This window comes from Quercus lobata, chromosome 1, assembly GCF_001633185.2.
Source record: "Quercus lobata isolate SW786 chromosome 1, ValleyOak3.0 Primary Assembly, whole genome shotgun sequence".
Classification (NCBI taxonomy): Eukaryota; Viridiplantae; Streptophyta; class Magnoliopsida; order Fagales; family Fagaceae; genus Quercus; species Quercus lobata.
This window is the reverse complement of record NC_044904.1, coordinates 15,369,589-15,393,223: the sequence shown is the minus strand read 5'-3', so window position 1 is coordinate 15,393,223 and position 23,635 is coordinate 15,369,589. Positions and strand designations below refer to the sequence as shown.

The 23,635-nt window shown below is 34.4% G+C and overlaps 2 protein-coding genes across 9 annotated transcripts; both read right to left on the bottom strand.

Moving 5' to 3' along the window:
- Positions 1–363: 363 nt before the first annotated feature.
- Positions 364–4,250, bottom strand: LOC115980668 (30S ribosomal protein S16-2, chloroplastic/mitochondrial-like). The gene is made up of 5 exons (XM_031102898.1): positions 4,112–4,250; positions 3,868–4,005; positions 2,823–2,868; positions 889–1,088; positions 364–789 (listed from the first exon to the last, which is right to left on the bottom strand). Exons 2-5 carry the CDS (start codon positions 3,998–4,000, stop codon positions 710–712), a joined length of 459 nt encoding a protein of 152 aa, XP_030958758.1. The 5' UTR covers positions 4,001–4,005; positions 4,112–4,250; the 3' UTR covers positions 364–709.
- A 6,599-nt stretch (positions 4,251–10,849) lies between these two features.
- LOC115980632 lies at positions 10,850–23,297 on the bottom strand. 8 transcript variants are annotated; one of them, XM_031102880.1, is made up of 7 exons: positions 22,845–23,296; positions 18,612–18,696; positions 18,462–18,516; positions 14,921–15,008; positions 12,662–12,789; positions 12,480–12,578; positions 10,850–11,950 (listed from the first exon to the last, which is right to left on the bottom strand). In XM_031102880.1, exons 4-7 carry the CDS (start codon positions 15,002–15,004, stop codon positions 11,869–11,871), a joined length of 393 nt encoding a protein of 130 aa, XP_030958740.1. In that variant the 5' UTR covers positions 15,005–15,008; positions 18,462–18,516; positions 18,612–18,696; positions 22,845–23,296; the 3' UTR covers positions 10,850–11,868. The 8 variants fall into 8 exon arrangements, 5 of the variants coding, with proteins under 5 accessions (XP_030958740.1, XP_030958729.1, XP_030958724.1 ...); XM_031102869.1 differs by having other exon boundaries at positions 18,462–18,702; positions 22,845–23,297; XM_031102864.1 differs by having other exon boundaries at positions 18,462–18,696.
- Positions 23,298–23,635: the final 338 nt, after the last annotated feature.

Sequence of the window (23,635 nt, the reverse complement as noted above, 5' to 3'; positions counted from 1 at the left end):
TGGCTTTTTATAAAGAATAATTTTTTAAAATATAAATATATAGTAATACATTTGTACTCTATAGTCTATCCCATGTCTATGAATAAGATGATTTATTCATTAAGTTAATTAAAATTCACTTATTTTTATGAATTTAAAAATAAATATTAAAAAAAAACCACATAATTTTTTTTTTATTACTAGCTTGTAATCAAATGGATAAACTATATTTAACTTTTTATCCAAACAATTTTTTTTAATATTATTAAAAGTTAATAATGCTGTGGGCCATCCACTAGAAGGATGGCCCAATGGGCCTCAACCTAAGGTAAAACCTTAATCATAAAGGTCTGTCCTCAAAAACTTCTTCACAGGTTTTACAACTTTTTAAGTTTGAACAAAAAAGAGGACTTTCTCATAAATTGGATAGTATCCTAAACATTACATTCACAGAATTACAAATCAGCTTCCCACAAAGAGGATATCTGCAAGGAAGTCAATTATTCTTGGAAAGTACTTTGCTCTCAAATCATTCTCAATGAAACTACTTGTGTGTAGTTCAAGGAGGGGCAAACTTGGCTGGCAATTTGGGAACACATACACACAAAAAACACATAAGTACATCTACACTCATGATTCAACCCTATCTGTGATGCAGCAAAGTACCAATATCACTACACAAGCTACTGCCTTCCCAGAAAAGATGAGACTTATTGTCCAAACTCGAAGGTTAAGCAAGACCAGGCTGCTTCTCCGGAGGATATCCGAGTAGAAACAAAGATTCTTGAGACCCTGGATACCCCCCTCCCCCTAAAAAGAGATAAAAGAGACAAGTATAAGAAGAAAATCTTAAAAACTGCAATGAAGAATTTCATGATGTACTTGCGCCGCCTTCAACATCTACATCACCTTCAGTGTCCTTTGCCTGGTCAGCATTAAGTGGCTTCTCTAGGGTCAAGATGCGACCAGTCATAGGATCAACAGGGCATGTGTCACGTGGTCCACCTTTACGTCCCATTGCCATCATTGGCGGAGGAGGAAGTACCCCTGCTCTGAAAAGAATGCGCTGCACAGGTTCTGAGGGTTGAGCCCCAACAGATAGCCAATATCTGCAGACAGCGTGTATAATTAGAAAAAATAAATAAATACGATGGACCTTTGTCACATTCAACCAAAAAACACAGATAGGGGCAATTGCATAGAAATTTTATGCAAATAGAAATGCTTTCATAGTTGACAAAACATCCAGCATGTATAAATCCTTCAATGCTGATCCAGAAATACAGAACAGATAAATATCCAAAGTAGAGAAGTTCCAACTTTTAAACTTCAAATAAAATAAAGTATTAATTCCACTTGAAAGCAGCCAAGTTGTATTTTATATATATATATATATATATATAAAGAGGGCAGAAAAAAGAAAAGGACAACATCTAAGCCTTTTCTAGGGCATAGCAAGAATAGGTAACTATTCAATCTAGGACTAGGGAATTTCACATTAAGCAGAAGCTCATCTGATATAGAGCAATATAAAAACTATACAAGGTTCCATCTGTCTTACAAGTGATCCTCATGATAGCCCCAGAATTTTCCCATGGGCAATCTAAAGACCAGGCCTTGGCCTAACCAACTCAATCGTGAAGCCATAGCATTTGCATAAGTAGCTCAAATACTTTTCTACTAAAAAAAAGGATCAGAGTGTCTTAGGAGAATCCATCAGAAACCATCTTAATATCAACAGTTGAAGAGACATTGCCCCTAATTGCAATTCCTTGAAAAAACCAACCCTCGAGTTGAACCATGGAAAAATTGTTGATGGCTATACAATAAAGATGGTCTATCAACTGTGTGAGGCAACTTTGGAATCTTTCAAGTGGTTTTCAAGAAATGATTCAGGTGAAGAATATTTCCACTTCAAGCTCTGTGCTGATTGCTACTTGAGAAACATACTATATTTGAACCCTCTGTGTGCCTTGTCCATCCTACACTGCAACCCCCTTAGTCTAAATTCAGGAATCTTCCTCCACCACTCCTCCCCTCAACATACCCTGCTCCCTGTCAAATGATTGGGGCTTCACTTGAAAGGCCTTTTCTCCTCAACCCTTTGATGCCTATGGCATGGCCTGAACAACACATCTCTGGCCAATTTCTCCCAACTTTGGTGGCATGAGCCAACCCTGCCTCCTTACCATTCTGCTACCTTGACCCACTTCTGCCGTCCTCCTGTCTACTCCTAACTTCTTGGCAAACCCTTCAATCTTTTGCTAACCCACCATGGCACCATCAGAAAAAATTAATAGACAGAAAACAGGCACACATTTGCTAAGTGTTTATTTTATACTATTCACACAAGTTCCTCTGTGTAAGGCTTCAAATTCTGGCCACTTTAATACCAGGTAGCTACATCCGCACAAATAATGCCTGCTATATTCTAGTTCTTAAATTAGTATAAACTTAAAAGATTAACATTGACACTCTTCCCCCCTTTTAAAATCTATAGTTTGTACATAGATGAGAAACAAGAAAGCAAATAAATAACCCATTTTTAAAGCAAAAGATCAATAATACAAGTGCACACATGCTCACATTGTGTGGGTGTGGAGAGAGAGAGGGATGCAATTATCTAGTTCTTATGTGCAACTATGTCCAATAAGGGGGCGAAAAAGTCAAAAACAATTGATTTTGAATAGATAAAAAATAAATAAAAAAGGATTGAAAATTTAAAAAGAAAGTTTCTAATTATGACTAACAAGTTAAGATGTTCAAATGCTACTTTTCACTAAGAATTCAAAGCATATCAATTGAAAGTAAGAAAGAACAACAAATTGAAGAAAACTACTTACTTCACCCTTTCAAAATTAAGACCCATTCGTTTGCCACCATCTTGGCCTACACAAAAGAAACATAAACTCAAGTTAATCTTATTTGTTGCTTTTATATCTTAATGAAATAAAAATCCACCAATCCAATTAGTTCAATTTTTCTTTCTTAAAAGATATCAAGGTTTTAAGATTCAAAATTCTAAATATATTTCTTTTCTAGGTTGCAACAATTCCTCGGCAATAAGACAGTGAGCCTTTATTCATTACCGCAAGGATTGAAAGGAAAGAACAAAGATTTCCTCCAAACTAGATTGGAGGAATCTACAACAACTTATTATGTGGCATTTCATATAACCATCCACATATATTAAATCACATAAATCATTAAATCATTTAAGCATGTCACATGACTATTAAATAGGTCATGTAACAAAATGTACGCGTGGATAATGAACTGTCATGTAATGGGTTAAATGAAAATTTAGCAGGCAATGACGTTTCCAGGCATTTCATTGTTGTCATAGCTGTTGGCACGCATCTGATTAGACGCCATCATCATTTGCAAGGCCGAGGAAGCAACAAAACAGTTCTAGAAATAACCCTACGCGCATAAAATAGAATTACAAATCTTAAAATTTTAAAATTTGTCTTATTCTTGGTTTCAAAGCACTAAAAATCCAACCTTTCTAAGCCCAACAACCACACTATGCTCAGCTGAGTACAGGGTTTTTTTTTTTTTTTTTTGGGTGCCACTAACATTTCAGTTCCTTTTGTTTTCCCAAAATTTATTTTTTTTTTTTTTTTGGGTGCCACTAACATTTCAGTTCCTTTTGTTTTCCCAAAATTTACTCAACAACAACAACAACAATAATAATAATAATAATTTGTATCAAACCCCACATGACATTCCATATGGAAGTAAGATTTGCAACCAAAAAAATCTAATCTTTGTTAATGGGCATAAAGAAATTATAGAGATAAGTTAGTTTAGTTGTTAATCATATGACAAAAATACCAAAAAAATTTAACATTCACTTAAAAATGAAAGTAACTCAAAGAATTGTACCTGGCAAGGGATTGTAGTAGCCTAAGACTTCGAGGTGCTTGCCATCACGAGGAGACCTGCTATCGGCAGCCATGACCCGGTAAAAGGGTTTGTTTTTGCATCCGAACCGAGCCAATCGGATCCGAACCGGCATTTTCTCTGTCAATAATCAATAATAATAATAATACACCAAATTATTAACAGGGGAAAATGAATGAAGTTGTGGGGTTCGAAGATTGTAATTTGTTGAAGATGATAGCTTTACCGTTTGTAAATTCCTAAATTGGGGTCGCTGAGAGAGACAGGTGACGAATTTCCACGATTAGGGTTTAAGGAGACCAGACAGGGTTTAAGGAGAGACGGACAATGTTTCACTATAGTTACTACTTGGTACTAGGAGGGAAGTCTACGAACCCTGTTATATTCATTATCCACTATGTTACTTTCTAATTTCTATTTACCAATCTGATTACTAAAAATAAAAAATTTACTCAAAAAAAAAATATTACTAAAAAAAATTTAAAAATATGATTATAAAAAGGGGGAATTATGTTACATTACATACAAATAAATTTTTTTTTAAAATGGTCAAATGTAAAAGGACCAAATTTTGGCTACAAATTTTGTTGAAGTCTAAAACTACAACTCTCACATAAAAAATTAATAAGTCTATATATTTTGAAATCTAACTGTTACATTGCATTTTCTTTAAATTCTTAACACACATTTAAAATTTCGTGTCAATCAAATTATATTTATTATTTGATTTATAAATTTATTTTGTATGCATAAATTTATTCTACAAAAACTTGAAATTTAAAAATTGATTGATGACATAGTTACCGATTTTTTATCTTCTAAAAATTTTGCAAATATGAAAAATATAAGAATAAAATGTAATTCAACGGTAGATTTTTCAAAATTCACATCTAATAAATAGATATTGAGTAAAGTTGTAGCCTTAAATTATAACCAAGTTTTTTGCTAAACTTTGTCCAATGTAAAACTTAATTTATTGGATATTTGTAAAAAATTAAATTCTATAAGAATATGGTGTAAAATTCAAGTTTTACACCTTCCAATTTCATTGTCAACAGCCTTACAATGGAGCGACTTGCGATGAAGGTTGGGGAGAGAGATCATATTAGAAAGAAGGAGTTTTCTATATAAAATAAAATAGAAAGAAGGAGAGTGAGAAGTTTATTTTTTAATTTTTTTTAGATTTTTTTTTTAATTAAGAAGCTTAAAATTACCAAAATGCCCTTAGTTTTTGGGTGACTGTGAATTTTTAACCGAATGTCTGCATTGAATAATCATTAAAGTTATAAGACTAAAATGATCAAATTTAAAATTATAAAACTGAAATAAATTTTGAATAAAGTTAAGTAGTGAAATTTGTAATTTAGCCTCTTTTTTTTTTTTTTTTTTAGCAATTTCAATATAATGCAAAACCATTTTTGAGTATTAGCCCATCATGTGATTAACTAAGTGTACATAACCCCACTAAGGCATGGGAGAATGCGTAAGTGGTTGAATCTGGACTCTACACCTTGAGTGGCTGTGAGCAAAGGGAGAGGAAGCGTTGGCTAAGGGATCTTGTCTTGGTCCGTGCTAAAGGCATAACTGCCTTGAGAAGGAAGTAAGATTTACACCTAACATGGTACTCAAGCACTTAAAAAAATGGAGATAATGACTTCCTAAGGTCAGAGACTATGAGAACATCCCTTATTAGTTGAGTGCACAATGAGTCACCTTAAGAACACATGTACCAATCACAGTACTCCTAATGTCCCTCTCAATGTCCAAGACTTGTCTCCGAAGCAGTGTCAAAGCTACCTACCTACGGGTCCTAGTGCCACGTTGGTGCAGTTCTTATCCCTTATTCAGCAAATAAAATCACAATTGTGAAAAGATCCAAAAAGAAAGAATATGATGACTTGACACCTGTCTTTTGTATTCAGCCATATTTCTTAGAGTATAAAAGAAACATGCAGCTATGCTATTAAGGCAAGAACCCAAGTAGATATTTTGAGATAAAAGTGGAGAGTTGGTAGAAAAGAAAGGCAACTCCATTGTAAACTAGTCTCTTTCATACGAAATACAAGCTAAGCCGAGCAAGAATGTTATGTTCTTGCTCAAATCGTGGTTTTTTATCCCTTCTTTAGGGTTTTTCACGTACATCCTATGTTATTTTGATAGTTAGCTTCTTCTCCTTATTTAAATGTGCGTCTTTTTCATGTCTTACCATCGCTTTTTTTTATTTCTTGTTTGAGTGTCATATCAAAACTTGCATCTTTTCGAGCTTTCTCATATAAATGTACTGTTAGATAACTTATTTCACTCCTATAAATAAGCTCAAATCTAACTTGTACGTACACTAAGTCATACAAGAAATCTACTTACATTGATTTTAATTATTCATTTCACGAGTTACCAAAACTATGTATGTATTTGCAACACGTTTAATATCCTGATGTATAAATTATATACTTATTTTCTTTTCTTTTCTTTTCTTTTTTGTGAGAAAGTTTTAACCAATAGCGTCTACTTCTAATGATAAAGATCAAGACACCAATCGATTTTTGGTGTAGGCAGGAATTAAACCTAGATCTCTTATTTAATCATCAGAGACTTTACCAGTTGAGCTAACTGAAACCCACATATAAATCATATACTTTGTAAGTTCATAACCAAAACCGTTTAATAGCCTAATGTATAAACTATATACTCTATAAGTTCTTAACCAAAACCATGCAACAGCCGAAGTGCCGAACCTTTGATTGGTATGAAAAATAACCACACATGTATCTCCTTTCACATGCACAAAAGGTAGGGAATCACTGCCTTGATTTACTGGCTAAAAATGGTTTTTTCTTGGGTAGTACCACTTTGTTATGTTCCGGATCTGCTCCATCCATTGTAAACCTATATAAATATATATATATATATATATATTAAAAGTCAAAACTCAAAGAAAATCCAATTAAATTTCAATTGGATTCTCAATTTTGCACCACATGTCCTATCTAATTTTTAATTTTTGTGCCAAGTAAATTATTTATGTATTTATTAAAAGCCAGAGCTGAAAAAAAAAATATATCAATTAGATTTCAATTAGTTTATTTTAATTTTGAGTCATAAGTCCCATCCTAAGTTTTTAAATTTTTATGCCAGGTGAGTTAATTCAATGTAAAAATTTGATTTCCATTAGAGTTTAATTTTGCGTCAAATGTCCCATCTAATCTAAGTTTTTTTAATTTTTGTACCAAATGAGTTAATTCAATATAAAATACGAAGAGCCCAATAAAAATAAACCATAAAAAACTTAATTATATATCTAACTTTATATATAAAATTAGAGGAACAAAGAGTTTGAATGATTTTATATTTAACAACCATTTTTTGTGTAACTTAAAATAATTCAAATTTATAAGTCATTTACATAATATACAATGACTATATATGGTCCATTACTAACTACGCAATAAAGCCAAAGTTTAGAGAAAATCTAAATTAGAATCAAAATTGAATTTTTCTTTTGTTAGATTTCCATACAAATATGTAATTGTAAATTAATATTGCATACGTAATATCCAATAGTAATTTTATCAATGTAAATGTAATGAGAAACTTAACATAACCAATATAATAAAAATTGCAAAAAAAACATCATTTTAGTACCTCCAAATATCCTAATCGAACTAATATCCTATATGTTTAACCATTTAAGCTAACATCAATAGCACCACTATAATTCACTATTCACATGCGTAAGCACAGGTTTCATACTAATTATCAATGATGCTAGAGGCTACAGGTGTAGTTTACTCAAACTATTAACTTTAGTTATAATAATTTTTTTCTTGAACTTATAGTAATTTAATGCACCTTTTTAACCAAGAACATAAAAATAACAACTTTATAGTCTTCCATTCTTTAATTTGTAGTTTTGTACTATCCCCGTACCGTCCATGAACTTTACATTTATAAATATAAACTAAGGTAAACTACATATTTGGTCCTGTCTTTTATATCATATTTCAATTTGATATGATTCTAAAAAATAAAAAAAAAATAAAAAAAAAAATTCAATTTGATCTCTTTCTATCATTTCAATTGTGTCAATTTGGCCCTAACTTTTCAGTGTCGTGTCAAATTAATTCTTGTCGTTATCTCTTAGATGGAAATTACTGACATGACTAACGACCAAAATAAAAAATTATTTTCCATTGACATGGCAATAAGCTAATATTTGGAATCTGCTACCACGTCTTTATATTTAGAAAATAAAATATTTAGAATTTGTTTATTTCTGTCAAATTTGAAAATTTCTTTTCTTCATTTTCTTACCTTTGCTCTCTTGAGAACCAAACAGGATTCAAAACTCAGAATTCTAAACTAAATTTCCTTTCTTTTCCCCACGTTTTCCCAGCAACCAAATAAGAAAAAGAAAAAGATCTTCAGAGCTCAGAGAATTCAATTCAAAATCCCCATTCCCACATTAAAAATATTCTTCCTTTTATCGGTTGAATACGAAAAATAAAATTCCAAATAAGGTACACAATCAACCCCAAATTGCTTGCTATTCCAAACCACCACAAATTGCTTCAATTAATTCATTGAATAAGGACTAGCTTGAGCACAGGGTTCAATTCGAAGAGTTGCAGCTTCAAATCGCAATCTCTATGTAATGTTCCTGACTATGTCCCCTAAAAATGGCCGGCCATCGAAATTTTTTTGCTGCCAACAGCTTTACCATTTCATTTTGGTCAAAGGGTTTCCAATTTGCTTTGAGAGAGAGAGAGAGAGAGAGAGAGAAATGGGGAGAGAGAGAGTGGGTTTTGATATTTTATTTTGGGGAAGAAATGAAGAGATGGACGTGATAAGGCTTAGGCCCCGCTTGGGAGTTCATGAGGGAATTGAATGGAATGGAATGAGATGATCATAAGTGAATGGAATGGAATGCAAGGTATTTAAATAAGGAAAAAGAATGGAATGGAATTGAATGGAATTAAGTAATCTTGATTGGATGTTTTAAAATAAAGGAATAGAAATGAATAAAAATGAATGGAATGTAAGTAATCCTATTTGGGAGTAACATAGAGAAAATGGAATGAAATCATTTTATGATAATATTACTATTAGACCCCTATTTTAAAATAAAGGGTTGAATATATATAGGGGTATTTTGGGAGTTTTAGTAAAAAAATCATTAAATCTAATTTCATTCCCTCTCATTCCTCCCAATTTTGAGGAGAATGAAAATTTGAAATTTTAAGGGAATATAAAGGAATGAGTTTTCCCTCCTACTTATTTCATTCCCTCTCACTTAAATTCCCAAACAAGGAAATGGACTTTCCATTCCCTACATTAAAACTTCCAAACAAGAGAAAGGAAAAATATTCTAAAATTATTCTTTTTATTCATTTCCATTCCATTCCCTCCTCCCAAGCGGAACCTAGGAATATGATTTATTTTTGTTTTTAATTATAATAGGATTTTTTTACTGTTTGAAATTTTTGGGGAAGGAAGGGAACTAAACAAACAGAGCTGCAAAGCAAATCTAATGAGTGGTACACTACTGAACCATTTTTTGGTTTGAATTTTTTTGAGCTTTGAACTCAAGGATTTTAACTCCTGTTTGGTTCCGTAGAAAGCAAAGAAAAGAAAATAAAACAAATAAAAAAACTGAATTTTAGTCTATAATAAACTAATTTCAAATATATTATTTTATTTTTCAAAACCAAAGACGTATAAAAATAGATATTTTGATAACACCGTTAGCCATGTCAACTTTTTTCTTTCACTACTTAACGATATGGATTATTTTGACACAATATTAAAAGGTTAAGGACTTATCTGACACATTTGAAACGTTAAGGATCATTTTGACATATAGGACAAATGTTAGGGGCTAAAAGTGTAGTTTACCCTACAAACTATTATAAATAAAAAGCTTGTACACTATACGGGAAAAAATTATAATCTAGCAAGTTTTCTACTTAAGGTAAGTAAAACCTAGTTCACCAAAACAAAGAAACAAGTTTTCTCCAATTTTGTTGCGATAGTCCATATCCCATGATGTCCATATTCCCTTGTAGGGAAACAAGTTCCTGCTTCTGTTGGATTAGGTAGTAAACAAGAAGAATCCCATTGCCTAGCCTTGGGAAAACAAATTCCGATTTGTGAAAAGCCACAAGCAAGGGAACGTGAGCATACCTTTGATACCAATATCTACCCTGGTGCAAAATGAGGTGACAGGAGCTCAACAAGTCTGGATACCAATGGTGCAGTAACATGAAACTCACATTATGCCTATTCCAGCTATGGACACACAATCTTCAAGAACCCATACCCTAAAATCAAAGCAATTACTCCTCCCATACTGGAGAATCCCATCTTTTGACTCCCCTAACATAGCTGATAGCTCTACTACATAGTTGTCACTTTCCGGCAAGGGAATACAAAAACAACGATCATAACCATATTCATATGCCATTAAACGATTATTGAGTTCCAACCAATAGAAAACACCATTAACGTGCTGCACACTCGAACGGTCTGATTTGAAATTTAAAATGTGCAAAAATTAGGGGAACGCTATTTTCCCATCTAATGGTACTTTTTGTAGAAATTATTGTCTCCATATTAACAGTGCAACTATAATTAGGAAAATCTAACAACTCAACGCGTAATAACACAAACTCTGAATTTACATAATCAAAATGAAATCCCATTGCAACATTTGAGCGGGTGTAGCTTGGTTTGGGTAAATGGATACATGCTTGTCTTGTAAAATTACGAAGGTAGGAAGTTTGAGTGCGATGATTACCGAATAGCAACATACCATTTGAACAAGCAATAAACCAATAGTCACTTGGAACCAGTGCATTCCCTTTACGTTTATCAGAAGTAGTCATATGTATCAGAGATAATGTAGGTATAAATGCATGTTCTAATTCACATTCAGTTATGCAGAAGCCTAACAAAGACTATAAATCCCTTTCTTCGAACTTCTTGTCTCTCTTCCTTAAAAGTTCCTTAAAATAAGAACTAGAAATAATCTCACGCCACTTTTTTGAAACTCTTCTAAAATCATACAAACACAGCACTGGTAACTAAAGCAGGATCTCAGTGAGAAGTTCATCATTCAAAAACACATCCATTTATTTGCTTGTCTTGTGTTGTATTCTCAAAAGTACATATGTTATGTGTGCTTTTTTTTACTGGCGCTATTGCTGTTGTTACTGTTCTGCAGATGTAGACAGATAGGTTAGAAAGAACCATTTTCCCCCCTTTTTGGTTAAGAATCAGCATTTTGTAACTCAGTTATCTGTTTGGCGTCAGCTTATAAGCTCAGCTTTTAGCATTTTGTGCAGCTTTTTAAAACCTCAACTTTTTCCCTCATTTTCTCACTTTTTCAAGCAATACAAGGTCTTAGCACTGATACAAGGTCTTAGCATTTTAATTAGGGGCGCACCTTTCACCTTTGACTACACTACTCTAAAACCACTTCTCTCTCTCTCTCTCTCCAACCTGAAGCACTACTCTCCTCTCTCTAACTCACTCTTTCATAGTCTCTCTCCTGAGGAGGTGGTGCGTGGGTTTTGTGGTTTAGGTTTGAATTTGATGGGTGTTGTTTTAGATTTGCACTATCTGATGGTTTGGGTTAGCTGTTAATGGTTGTGAATGGTGGTTTGCATTGGTTGTGGGTTATAGTTTGCTATGGGTTTTATTGAATTAGGGTTTTCTGTGGTAGTGAATTTGCTATGGGGTGGTTGTGGCTTATGATGCGATGGTGGTGGTTTTGCTATGGATTTTTTTGGGTTTTGTTGCTGCAAGTTTTGGCATGAGTTTCTTTTGGCTTGTTTTTTTTTAGAGAGTTTCAACTTATGGTGTCCGCTTCTGATGATAGCTCTTTAAATTCCATCCTGAGTTATTTAGAATTTATGCATAGCTTAAATCATAGTTTACCAGTTTAATTCCAGAACTGGCATTTGCAACACCAAATTCATCAGAGGTTTAAGCAGAAATTGTGGCTGACACCTTCATATATTGATACAGTAGGCAGCAATTTCCAGTAATTCCACGAACTAATATCCTCCTGTAATCAGTGAAGTTAAAAATAAAAATAAAAGTGGTATTTTATTTTTTATTTTTAAATCAAAAATCAAGACCTGAAACTTATAAGACAAAATTTTTATGCAGCAAGGATGCAGAATGTAAAGTTACTTAAGCTAACATTCAATTCCTAAACATCAAAGACTAGTTAAGTTGAGTAGAGGATGGGCATGTCAAGTTACTTGAGCTAACATCTAACTCAGTTTATACACTGCTCGTGTGAAGGACTGAAAAGTTGAAAACAAGACAGTAGCAAAAAGTAGGATTACTTTTCCCACGAGATAAATATGATAAGAACTCCTGAACCTCATTGCCTTCAGCAACCAATGTGCTAAGCACATATTCCCAGGTGCAGGAAAAAGGAAAGAGGATTAGAGCAGCTGCAAATGCTGAGTTCACTTTCTTACTCACTGCTTTCCAATAAAGCTCCTCAATGATTGCAACTTCAGAATAGAAAGGGGTTGTACTTAATACACACACGCGCACACACACAAAAGGGTTGCAAACTAAACCTGGTCAGACGAGGACATTGATGGAAACATGCCATTAACAAAAGCATGAAGTGTGCTATACAATCTGGTGTCAACACAACGGTTAACAGCAACCTCACCCTGCAAAAATATATTGAAACTTTGGCATAACAATAATAGAGGCTTTAGACTGCTATTTTTAAACCATGAAGGCACTAAATTACCCTGGAATTAATAATGAAGATTTTTCCTTTAGGAATTCCGACCTTAAGATAGCTGAAGTCATCAGTATCTCTGTTCCAAAACCAGCATAGAATGGATTAAAATAGGAAGGAAACAATGCCCTGATATCCTGTAAAAAAGAAGAAAAAAAGCTCATTCAACCATCCAACAAATGCTCTCTCTCTCTCTCTCTCTCTCTGCCTGTCTGCAAAATATTATCACCAAAGATTCTATAAGCATGTTTTAGAAATTTTAAGGGAACCGATACAGTGAGATAGATCATGGTTGCCCATGCTCAAGACCAATTTTAACGTGAGAATGCATCATGCTGTTTCTCTACAAATGGCACAAAGTTGAAACCTATCACACGATTCACTGAACCTACATTTTCTTATCATAACCATAAAATGACTCCATGCACCAAGAGCCTGATAGGCACTCCACAAAAGTTGATCAACATAATATCTTTCAAATAGTACCATGTTTCACCAAGTGTTTAGAATCTCCTTGACTTAAACAAGTAAACCCTGCAAAGAAATTGACTAGGCTTTTTTACATCTAAACACCATTGACTCAATTTCGACTGAACACCCAAACTTTTCTTCTTTTTTTTGGATAGATAATAAGAGTAATATTATTAAGATAAGAAAGAAAGAAGAATACAGGTGTTCATGATGGGGAACAATGAAAAGACAACAGAAAGCAAAGAAACAAAGAAATCAAGAGACTATTCTAAGAGAAGAAATGAACTCTATAATAGAAGAACAATCCAAGATGCCCCAACACCGAGACCAATCAAAGAGAGTCCGCTGGCACAAATCTTGCAACTGACCCAATAATTTCTCAATATCCTTGAAGGAGCGATGATTCCGTTCCATCCAAATGATCCACTTCAAACAGCCTGGGAACAAATGTCAGATATTTGAATTATGTTTCCCAGCCCATTGACACCAACAAAAAAATAAACTCACTACAGAACTTGGCATGACCCATTGAATCCCAAAAATTTGAAGCAACAAAGAATGAGTTGCAGGACAAAGAAGAAAGAGGTGGTCCACACTCCACAGTTTCCTTATTGCAACAACACATACAACACAGATTCGCTAAAGAGAGACCCCTAATCATAAGATTATCCAAACATTTAAAATACTAATAACAGCACAAGTCTCAGAATGTTAATGGATTACATTTTTTTTTTTTTTTTTTTTTTGAAAAAAAAAAGTCAGGATGAAGAAATGGTTGTTTATGTAAACCTAGATAAGTAACAAGATGCAGGGGCATCTCAGATAGTGATGTCAGCATAATGGAAATGCTTGTTAGTTAATTGTTAGCAGTTGAAATCCATTAGTGCGCATGCGTACTGAGTTGGACATTTAGTTGGTGTAACTACTTCTGTAACAGATTCTGTTATCAATTAGTTACTTTCTGTTACAGCTAGTTCAACCTCTATGCTTAGTAGTATAAATTCTTTGGACTATTGTAATTGCATAATAGTTTTTAGTGAATACATTCCAGCTTTATGCTGTTGTTTCAGAGATTAGTTCTCTGTGCAGAGGTGTGCCCATCTATAAGCTACTCTCAAAAACTCCCATTTCTTCTTAAATCTTAGCATAAATCTCTGCGTATTTTGTTGCATCATAACAGGAGGGAACTAATCTCTACGCATGAGATCTTGAATTCATGAGGAGCCCTCCTGATAACTGAGAAAAAGAGAGGATGCCTCCAATCAAAATTAAAGATTAGAAAATAACTGGTGACCAGAAGTTTCTAACATGCTCAAAGCATTGATATATGGAAACAACAATGTGACAAGAGAAAGTAGTGGCTACATATTGGCTGAAAAGATATCCTAATCAATGAGTAGAAATTTAACTTCTGCCCATTGATCTGTGTTGAGCAAGGAAGAATCTCATATCACATTACCTTTTAACTTTAAGGTGGTTCAGACTGAAACTTTTGTCTATCAGGATTATTACAGGGCATACCAAGGGACAAATAAAATGCTTGAGAATCAAACAGCATAGATTGATAGATGTAAAACCTGTTAAATGTCCTTAAAAAGATTGCATATATCACCAGTTACCTTCTCGATATAAATAAAGAAAAATTCCATCAGGGGAAATAATAACAGGCTTATCTGGTAAAGCCTTCCCATTATGTACATATGAGAACAATGAGGATAAACATAAAACTTGTACTTTCTTGATTACAATGTTTCAACCTCAAATAAAGAATTAAGCCTCAATTTCTTAAAGCATTACCTGCTTAAGGTTGAATATAAATTGTCTAAGTGTGATAAGCCTGAGAAATTGCAAGTGCACTAAGAAAAAGTAATTGATACCCATTTTTCTGCAACACATGGAAAAAAAGGGAATAAAATAATCAGTTGTAATTACAACTATGTTGTTGCAGGACATGGTAACATGCAGAAACTTTTTACATTCAACTTTTCCAAAAAAGACTCAAAATGGGAAAAGAATAAAGAACTAAAACATAAAACATAAAACAAATAGTAAGAGTTCTAAAGCCACAAAAAAGTATAATGAGACAAAAATCATTTTGTAGCGAATAACATGAATTGCATTTGTAGGTCATAAAATTGTAGACTGAATATCTTGGTGGAAGACAGGTTAATAGCAAAAATCTTGCATTTCATTTGTAAGTGATGAAACCATAGTCTAAATAGTTTGGCGTACTAAAGATAGACTTACCTATTAGACTTTTTGGAGTCAACCCCACAAGAATTTTCGTATGCAAGCAATTGATGTTCAAATGCTTTTTTTTAAATATAGGTAACAAGTTCACATGTTCAAATGCTACTTTTCACTAAGAATTCAATGCATATCATTTGAAACTAAGAAAGCACTACAAAAATTTCATAGACTACTATTCAATTTCATTCAATTTTTGCACTATACAACTATACAAAAACCCAAACCCCTATACATAATTACCCCTATGTATGACTACCCCCGACTTGGTTCACAACTAGATGAACTAAGTTGATCCAGCAAGATCTGTAGACGCCCCATCAGCTGTTGTTGCCTGTCCAAATTACTAGTCAAATGGTCGGTGAAAGTGATATCATGTTCTACAAGAACATCAAGTAATTTCTTACCAAATTGAGACCAACCCGCACATCCATGATCAAATGACCAGTCAACTGGAATAGCAATAGAGTGATCTTGGTTGCCTTCAACCATCCTAATCCACAAGATTAGGCACTCTTCTTCCAAGAGTGTAGTAAATGTGTATGTCTAAAATTAAAATAGGATTGAATTTTTTTTTTTTTAATTTTATTAAATTTAAAAAGGAAAAGGAAAAAAAAAAAAAAAAAAACTTCTTGTTATCTATCATAGTTCTGGTCTCAAACAAGAACTCTGTACACTTGTTGCTCTCTAGAAAGTGCGTTGTGTTTGTCTTGACAAAATGATATAAATGAGTAAGAAACTCATCTAAGCCGCTAAGATCTAGCAAAATATAAATCCCTACGACTTGCAAATAAATCTTTTACCTGAAAAAATAAACCTTTTCAGTTTTTTTGCAAATCAATGTATACAATTTTACCGATAAGTCTAAGTACTTTGAAGTACATTCGTTCACTCTGCGCAATGAGAGTCCAACAAAAGTCAAACGACTAACCTAAAACCTAGATCTAAAAGTTTAAAATGTAAGAAAAACATACCCAATACTGGCGTGGAATCTCAACCTCAGCTAGTGTTGGTGTTGGAAGCTCAACCAATGTTGGAAGCTAAGCCTCAACCGGTGTTGGAGCCTCAGCCTCAATCTTAGCCTCAAAGGCAGTACTTGGATCTGCTCCCAAAAATAACATCGTTGGAAGATACGGCAACATAACGGTGGCGTAAATGTATCCGACTAGAGAATAGTGTGTAGCTACCATACTACTCTCTCACTCAACACCTTATCACTCTCTTCCTTCATTCTTTTCAGTGTTCAGTTTATACTCCATTCTCCGTGTTTAGTTTTTCCTCTCAAGCGCACACTCGCAAAAATGGCATTATACCATCCTGCAACTATAAATACTCCTACCATTCCAGATAGAAACATCGAAGCCAAATTAGAAGGAAGAAGAAGATTGAGAGAGTTAGGGATTTTAGAGAGAAAGAGAGAAAAATACTCATGGATGAAAATGCAAACCCTAACCCTGAGGCTTCGACTTCAATTAATGCTGCTCCGGCATACTATCCTCCGACATATGTTCTTCTATATGTTCCACACGCTCTATACACTGCTGCTTTGATGGTAGCTACACACTATTCTCCAGTCGGATACATTTATGCCACCGTATCTTCCAACGATGTCATTTTTAGGAGCAGATCTAAGTACTGCCTCTGAGGCAGAGATTGAGGTTGAGGTTGAGCTTCCAACACTGGCTAAGACTGAGCTTCCAACACCAACACCGGCTGAGGTTAAGATTCCACGCCAGTATCGGGTATGTTTTTCTTACATTTTCAACTTTTAGATCTAGGTTTTAGGTTAGTCGTCTCACTTTTGTTGGACTCTCATGCGCAAAGTGAACAACTGCACTTCAAAGTACTCAGATTCATCAGAAAATTATGTACATTGATTTGCAAAAAAACTGAAAAGGTTTATTTTTTCAGATAAAAGATTTATCTGCAAGCGGTAGGGATTATATTTTGCTAGATCTTAGTGGCTTAGATGAGTTTCTTACTCATCTACATCATTTTGTCGAGACCAACACAATGCACTCTTTGGAGACCAACAAATGTACAGAGTTCTTGTTTGAGACGAGAACTATGACAGATAACAAGAAGATTTTTTTTTTTTTTTTTTCCTTTTTAAATTTAATAAATTTTTTTAAATAAAAAAATTTTCATTCAATCCTATTTTAATTTCAGGCGTACACGTTTACTACACTCTTGCAAATTAGGATGGTTGAAGGCAACCACGATCACTCTATTGCTATTCCCGTTGACTAGTCATTTGATCATGGATGTGCGGGTTGGTCTTAATTCAGTAATAAATTACTTGATGTTCTTGTAGAACATGATATCATTTTCACCGACCATCTAGCTAGTACTTTGGAGAGGCAATGACAGCTGATGAGCCGCCTATAAGTCTTGCTAGATCATCCTAGTTCATCTAGTCATGAACCAAGTCGAGGATAGTCATGCATAGGGGTTTGGGTTTTTGTATAGTTGTATAGTGCAAAACTTTTATCAAATTGAATAGTAGTCTATGAAATTTTTGTAGTGCTTTCTTACTTTCAAATGATATGCTTTGAATTCTTAGTGAAAGGTAGCATTTGAACATGTTAACTTGTTACCTATATATAAAAATAAAAAATAAATAAAGCATTTGAACATGTTAACTTGTTAGTCATAATTGGAAACATTCATTTTAAATTTTCAATCCTTTTTTTAATCTACTCAAAATCAACTATTTTTGGCATTTTGCATACACTCATTACACATGAGGAATATTCTTGTGGGGTTGACTCCAAAAAGTCTAATTGGTAAGTCTATCTTTAATACGCCAAACTATTTAGACGATGGTTTCATCAAGAGATTCAGTCTACAATTTTAATCTAGCAAGTTTTCTACTTAAGGTAAGTAAAACCAAGTTGGCCAAAACAAAGGAACAAGTTTTCTCCAATTTCACTGCAATGGTCCATATCCCATGATGTCCATATTCCCCTGTAGGGAAACAAGTTCCAGCTTCTGTTGGATTAGGTAGTAGACAAGAAGAATCCCGTTGCCTAGCCTTAGGAAAACAAATTCCGGTTTGTGAAAAGCCACAAGCAAGGGAACGTGAGCATACCTTTGATACCAAAATCTACCCTGGTGCAAAATGAGGTGACAGGAGCACAAGAAGTCTGGATACCAATGGTGCAGTAACATGAAACTCACATTATGCCTCATAACCCAGCATTATTCCAGCTATGGACACACAATCTTCAAGAACCCATACCTTGAAATCAAAGCAATTACTCCTCCCATACTGGGAAATCCCATCTTTTTACTCCCCTAACATAGCCGATAGCTCTACTACATAGCTGTCACTTTCCAGCAAGAGAATACAAAAACAACGATCATAATCATATTCATATGCCACTAAACGATTATTGAGCTCCAACCAATAGAAAACACCATTAACATGCACTGCACACTCAAACAGTCTGATTTGAAATTTAAAAAGTGCAAAAGTTAGGGGAACGCCCCTTTCCCATCTAACAGTGCTTCTTGTAGAAAATAATTGTCTCCATATTAACAATGCAACTATAATTAGGAAAATCTGACAACTCAGCGCGTACTAACACAAACTCTGAATGCACAAAATCAAAATGAAATCCCATTGCAACACTTGAGCGGGTGTAGCTTGGTTTGGGTAGATGGATAGATGCCTGTCTTGTAAAATTACAAAGGTAGTAGGTTTGACTGCAATGGTTACCGAATAGCAACATACCATTAGAACAAGCAATAAACGAACAACCTCTTGGAACCAGTGCGTTCCCTTTAAGCTTATTAGAAGTAGTCATATGTATCAGAGATGTAGGTAAAAATGCATGTTTTAATCCACATTCAGTTACATAGAAGCCTAACAAAGACGATAAATCCCTTTCTTATAACTTGTTGTTTCTCTTCCTTAAAAGTTCCTTAAAATAAGGACTAGAAATAATCTCATGCCACTTTTTTGAAACTCTTCTAAAATCATACAAACACAGGATCTCAATGAGAAGTTCATCAGTCAAAAACACATCCATTTATTTGCCTGTCTTGTGTTGAAAGTACATATGTTATGTGTTTCCTCTACTCCTATCTCTAATAACAGCTCTCTTTTGTCATTTTCTTTCCAGCTCCCCCTGTAAGTTTTTTCCCCCTCTACTTTGTAATGGCAAATTTTTATTTTATTGATAAGTTCTACTCTCTAATGGCCTCTCTGTTTCTTTTGTCACCTCTACTCTTCTTTCTATTTATCTTTCTTTTTTTGGGCTCTATTGGAATTCAAACCAAAATCTGGCTTATAGACCTATTCTTATCTTCTTCTTCTTTTTTTGATAAGTAAAGGAAATTTTATTCAAGAACTTAATAATGAGTCACCCGAGTATACAGGCAGCCGGGGACCAACATAATCAAATACATAAATTACAAGCATCTATCAAATCATAGACCGAAGAAATAGAATGACTTCCTATGATAGACATCCAATCCAATAGAGTTTTAAAGAAGAAAAGTTTTAAATCAGCTATAGTCCTTTCAAAAGCTTCAAAACACCGGTTGTTTCTCTCCCGCCAAATGCACCACATCAAACAATGAGGGACAGCCATCCAAATAACACCATTACGATGATGACCAAAATTTCCTTGCCATTAAGCAAGGAGCTCAACTACAGTCTTTGGCATTGCCCAGTGGATGCCAAACAAGGTGAACACCATAGACCACAACTCATAAACAATAGGACAATGTAGTAAAAGATGGTCTACCGATTCTCCATTACTTTTGCACATATAAGACCAATCTAGAATCAATACCTTCTTCTTACGTAAATTATCAATAGTCAAAATCGTTCCTAAAGCTATAGTCCAAACAAAAAATGCAACTCTAGAAGGAACCTTTTGCTTCCAAATACTTCTCCAAGGGAAGGATTGAGTACATACACCCAACAAAGCCTGATAGTAACTGCTTACCTCAAAACCCTTGCTCTTAGCAGGTGTCCAACACATCTTATCCTCACCAATACCTCTCAATGAGACTCCATATATAACATTCCAAAAAACAAACAGAATTTGATTCCCTATTCTTATCTATTAGGAACAAAGTAAGAAAGGCCTGATTATTACTTTTAATACACTAATACATATTATTTAAGTTTTATATATGTAAAAAATATATTTAGAATTTAGTGCCTCATTTCACTCGGGCTCGGGCTTCTATCTCTCGCCTTAGGCGATACAAGGTCTTAGCACTTCTCTATCATAGTCTCTCTCCCGAGGAGGTGGTGCGTGGGTTTCATGGTTTGGGTTTGAATTTGGTGGGTGTTGTTTTAGATCTGCAGTGGCTGGTGGTTTGGATTGGCTGTGGATAGTTGTGGGTGGTCGTTTGCGTTGGTCGTGGATTATAGTTTGCAATGGGTTTTTGAATTAGGGTTTTCGGTGGTGGTGGATTTGCTATAGGGTGGTTGTGGCTTCCGATGTGGTGGTGGTGGTTTTGCTATGGATTTTTTTTGGGTTTTTTCGATTTGGGTTTTGTTGCTTTGGGTTTGGCTGGGTTTTGGTATGGGTTTCTTTTGGCTTGTTAGTTGGCTGTGGCAGTGGTTGTGTCAGAACCACAACCAGAATCTGGTTTAATATATAAGCTAGCTAGCAAAGGAGGAAGGATTAAAACGGGGAAAAAAAAATTAACTTCAAAAACCTATAACCCTAATTTAGGGTTCGAATCCACGAAGAGGCCTTACAAGTTATCACCGTATTTATATTGTTAATCATCAATCAATTACGCAAGTACAGTATCTGTAAAGGAACTGGACTAAGAATTAATCATGTAATTTAACAGGGAAAAAAAATTGTTCATCTATGAAACCAGAAAAAATAAAAAATGAAAATAAAAATCAAAGCAAAATCGTGAAAATAATAATTGAAAACTGAAAATAGCGAATATGAGAGGAAAGTTAAGGGCTTGTTTGGTTTGGCCATGACTCAGTTTTCATAACTCAATACTCATAACTCATAACTCAAACTCAAAACCCATAACTCATAACCCAAACCTCACTTTATCTCAAAAACTCCAAAATTCTTATTTGGTCACATAACTCACCTTTTACCATCATAACTCATATTTCAAAAACTAAAAACACCAAAATTCTGTTTTTAGTTTCCATCATCCATCACTCAAATTTTTGAGTTTTGAGAGATGGAAACATCACCCAAAAACCAAGTCAAACAAGATTTTTTCGATGGGACCCACGCATTTTGGAAACTCAGTGATGAAAACTAAGTGATATTACTCAAAATCATGGTGATCCAAACAAGCCCTAAGGGGCTGCTTGAATTTTGGTGTTTCCATCACTCATCACCCTATTTCCATCACTCATCACTCAAAAATGATGGGACCCATGGAGATGCAGCCTGTTTGGATTTGTTTTTAAGTTTTGTTTCCATCACTCAATTCTCACATTTTTTAGTAATGAGTTAGCAAAACTGAAAACAAGTTTTGGGTGTTTTGAGTTATGGAAATTGAGTTATGATGGTATTTTTGTAAATATACACACATATGAGGGACCCATGATCAGAGTATTGTCACTTCCAGGCGCTACTTTTCAGAACCCCACCAATGGCTCCTTCAGCACCACAACTCCTTCATAGTTCACACCACAAATCCAAACCACACAAAAACAAAACACATCCAACCTCATACCTCCTCACGCACACCCTCAGCCCAGCCACGCCTACCGAGCCCCACCTCAGCCAACCCGCGCCACCCCAAACTCAGACCATTCTTCACGACACTGCTGCACCAATAGTGCCAATGTCTTACATACTATTTACAACTACTCATTTTCAAAGTAACTAGACCAGAGTTAACGGCAAAGTATCCCAAAATGCAATTAGATTACCATAGCTAGCTCAGGTTCTTCAAACACAACTTAAACAGCAATCTGTACCAGCAAAAATCAATGGAATATAGATGTTGGGGAGCAATATTATTCTTAGGAAAAATCAATGTAATTAACATCTATATTCGTAGAATGGCATGCTGCTACCCAACATTAATCTGTAGCAGCAAAAAACAATGGAATCAATTCCCCGCAATTATTATTACATTACTCCCATATTTAGCAAGAGATTCAAAATGGGGAAAAAATTTCACCTTCTTGTTCTGTATAGAAGATGGCATGCAAACAAAGCCATATGTGTTAATAATAAACAAAGCAGACCCATAGCATTTTTAACTAAACAATGGTAATCTCTAATTAAAGATTTTTTTTTATGTTTCAGGTCCCAGAAAACCCAGATTCAGTACCAAACAGAAAATAACAAAACCCAGTAAAATTAAACTTAGAAATCTAAACATATCAAGTCAGACCCACTTGAATTCAATCAAGATCAACTCGAAATTTAACATCAAAATCCATACAAATCACTAATAATAGAAAGAAAAAAGGAAATTTTGTGACAGATGAAGCTCTCAAAGTAGCAAAATGTACCTCAAATTTTGCTCACTCTTCAGGTGGACTTAAGTTCTGTTTCCCTTCTCTTTTTTTCTTCGGGTCAGAGTTCTTTTCCATGATGACTGATCGGCGCCGCTGCTGCACGTCGGAGGAGATCTTGCAAACTGGGTGACGATAGACACGAGGTAGGCGCCGCTGGGTGACGGTGGAGATCGGCGCCGCAGGTCCAAACTTGGATTTCCTTCGTCGAGGGTTTTGGAAGAATATGTGAGCCTTGACATGGTGCTCGGGCAGTGGATACCACAAAAGTTAAATTTTTTGAATTATCAGAAGATATGGAAACAAGTGGCAAATATGCCAACTTAGAAAGTTGGGTTATTTTAAGTAGTAAGTAATAGATTATTGAGTGATGAGTGATGGGTATTGAGCGATAAGTGAGGTGGTAGTGGACATCCAAACCAGGTTAGGTAACTTGATTTTCCTCGACAAGCAGAGAGTGAAATACCTCGAGGGGTAAATATTAAAATAACAATAACAACCTGGGAAGGGATGGAAAGTATGACACTAAACTCACAAATACCCTAGAGTGGGATGGAAGGTATTCACCTTTAGGGAAAAAGTATATCATAATTTTAGAAGAGTTTTTATAAGAAAAGAAAGAAAGAAAAAAGTAACTAATATTTTGACAAAGTTTTCTATTTTCCATAAAAATAGTATTAAAATTTTTCTAAAATAGTTAATTAACAAATATTTTAATTACACCTCATTAACCGGGCTTTTAAAATAAAATGATTAGTGGCTCTAATGTATTTTCAAAGTATGTTAAC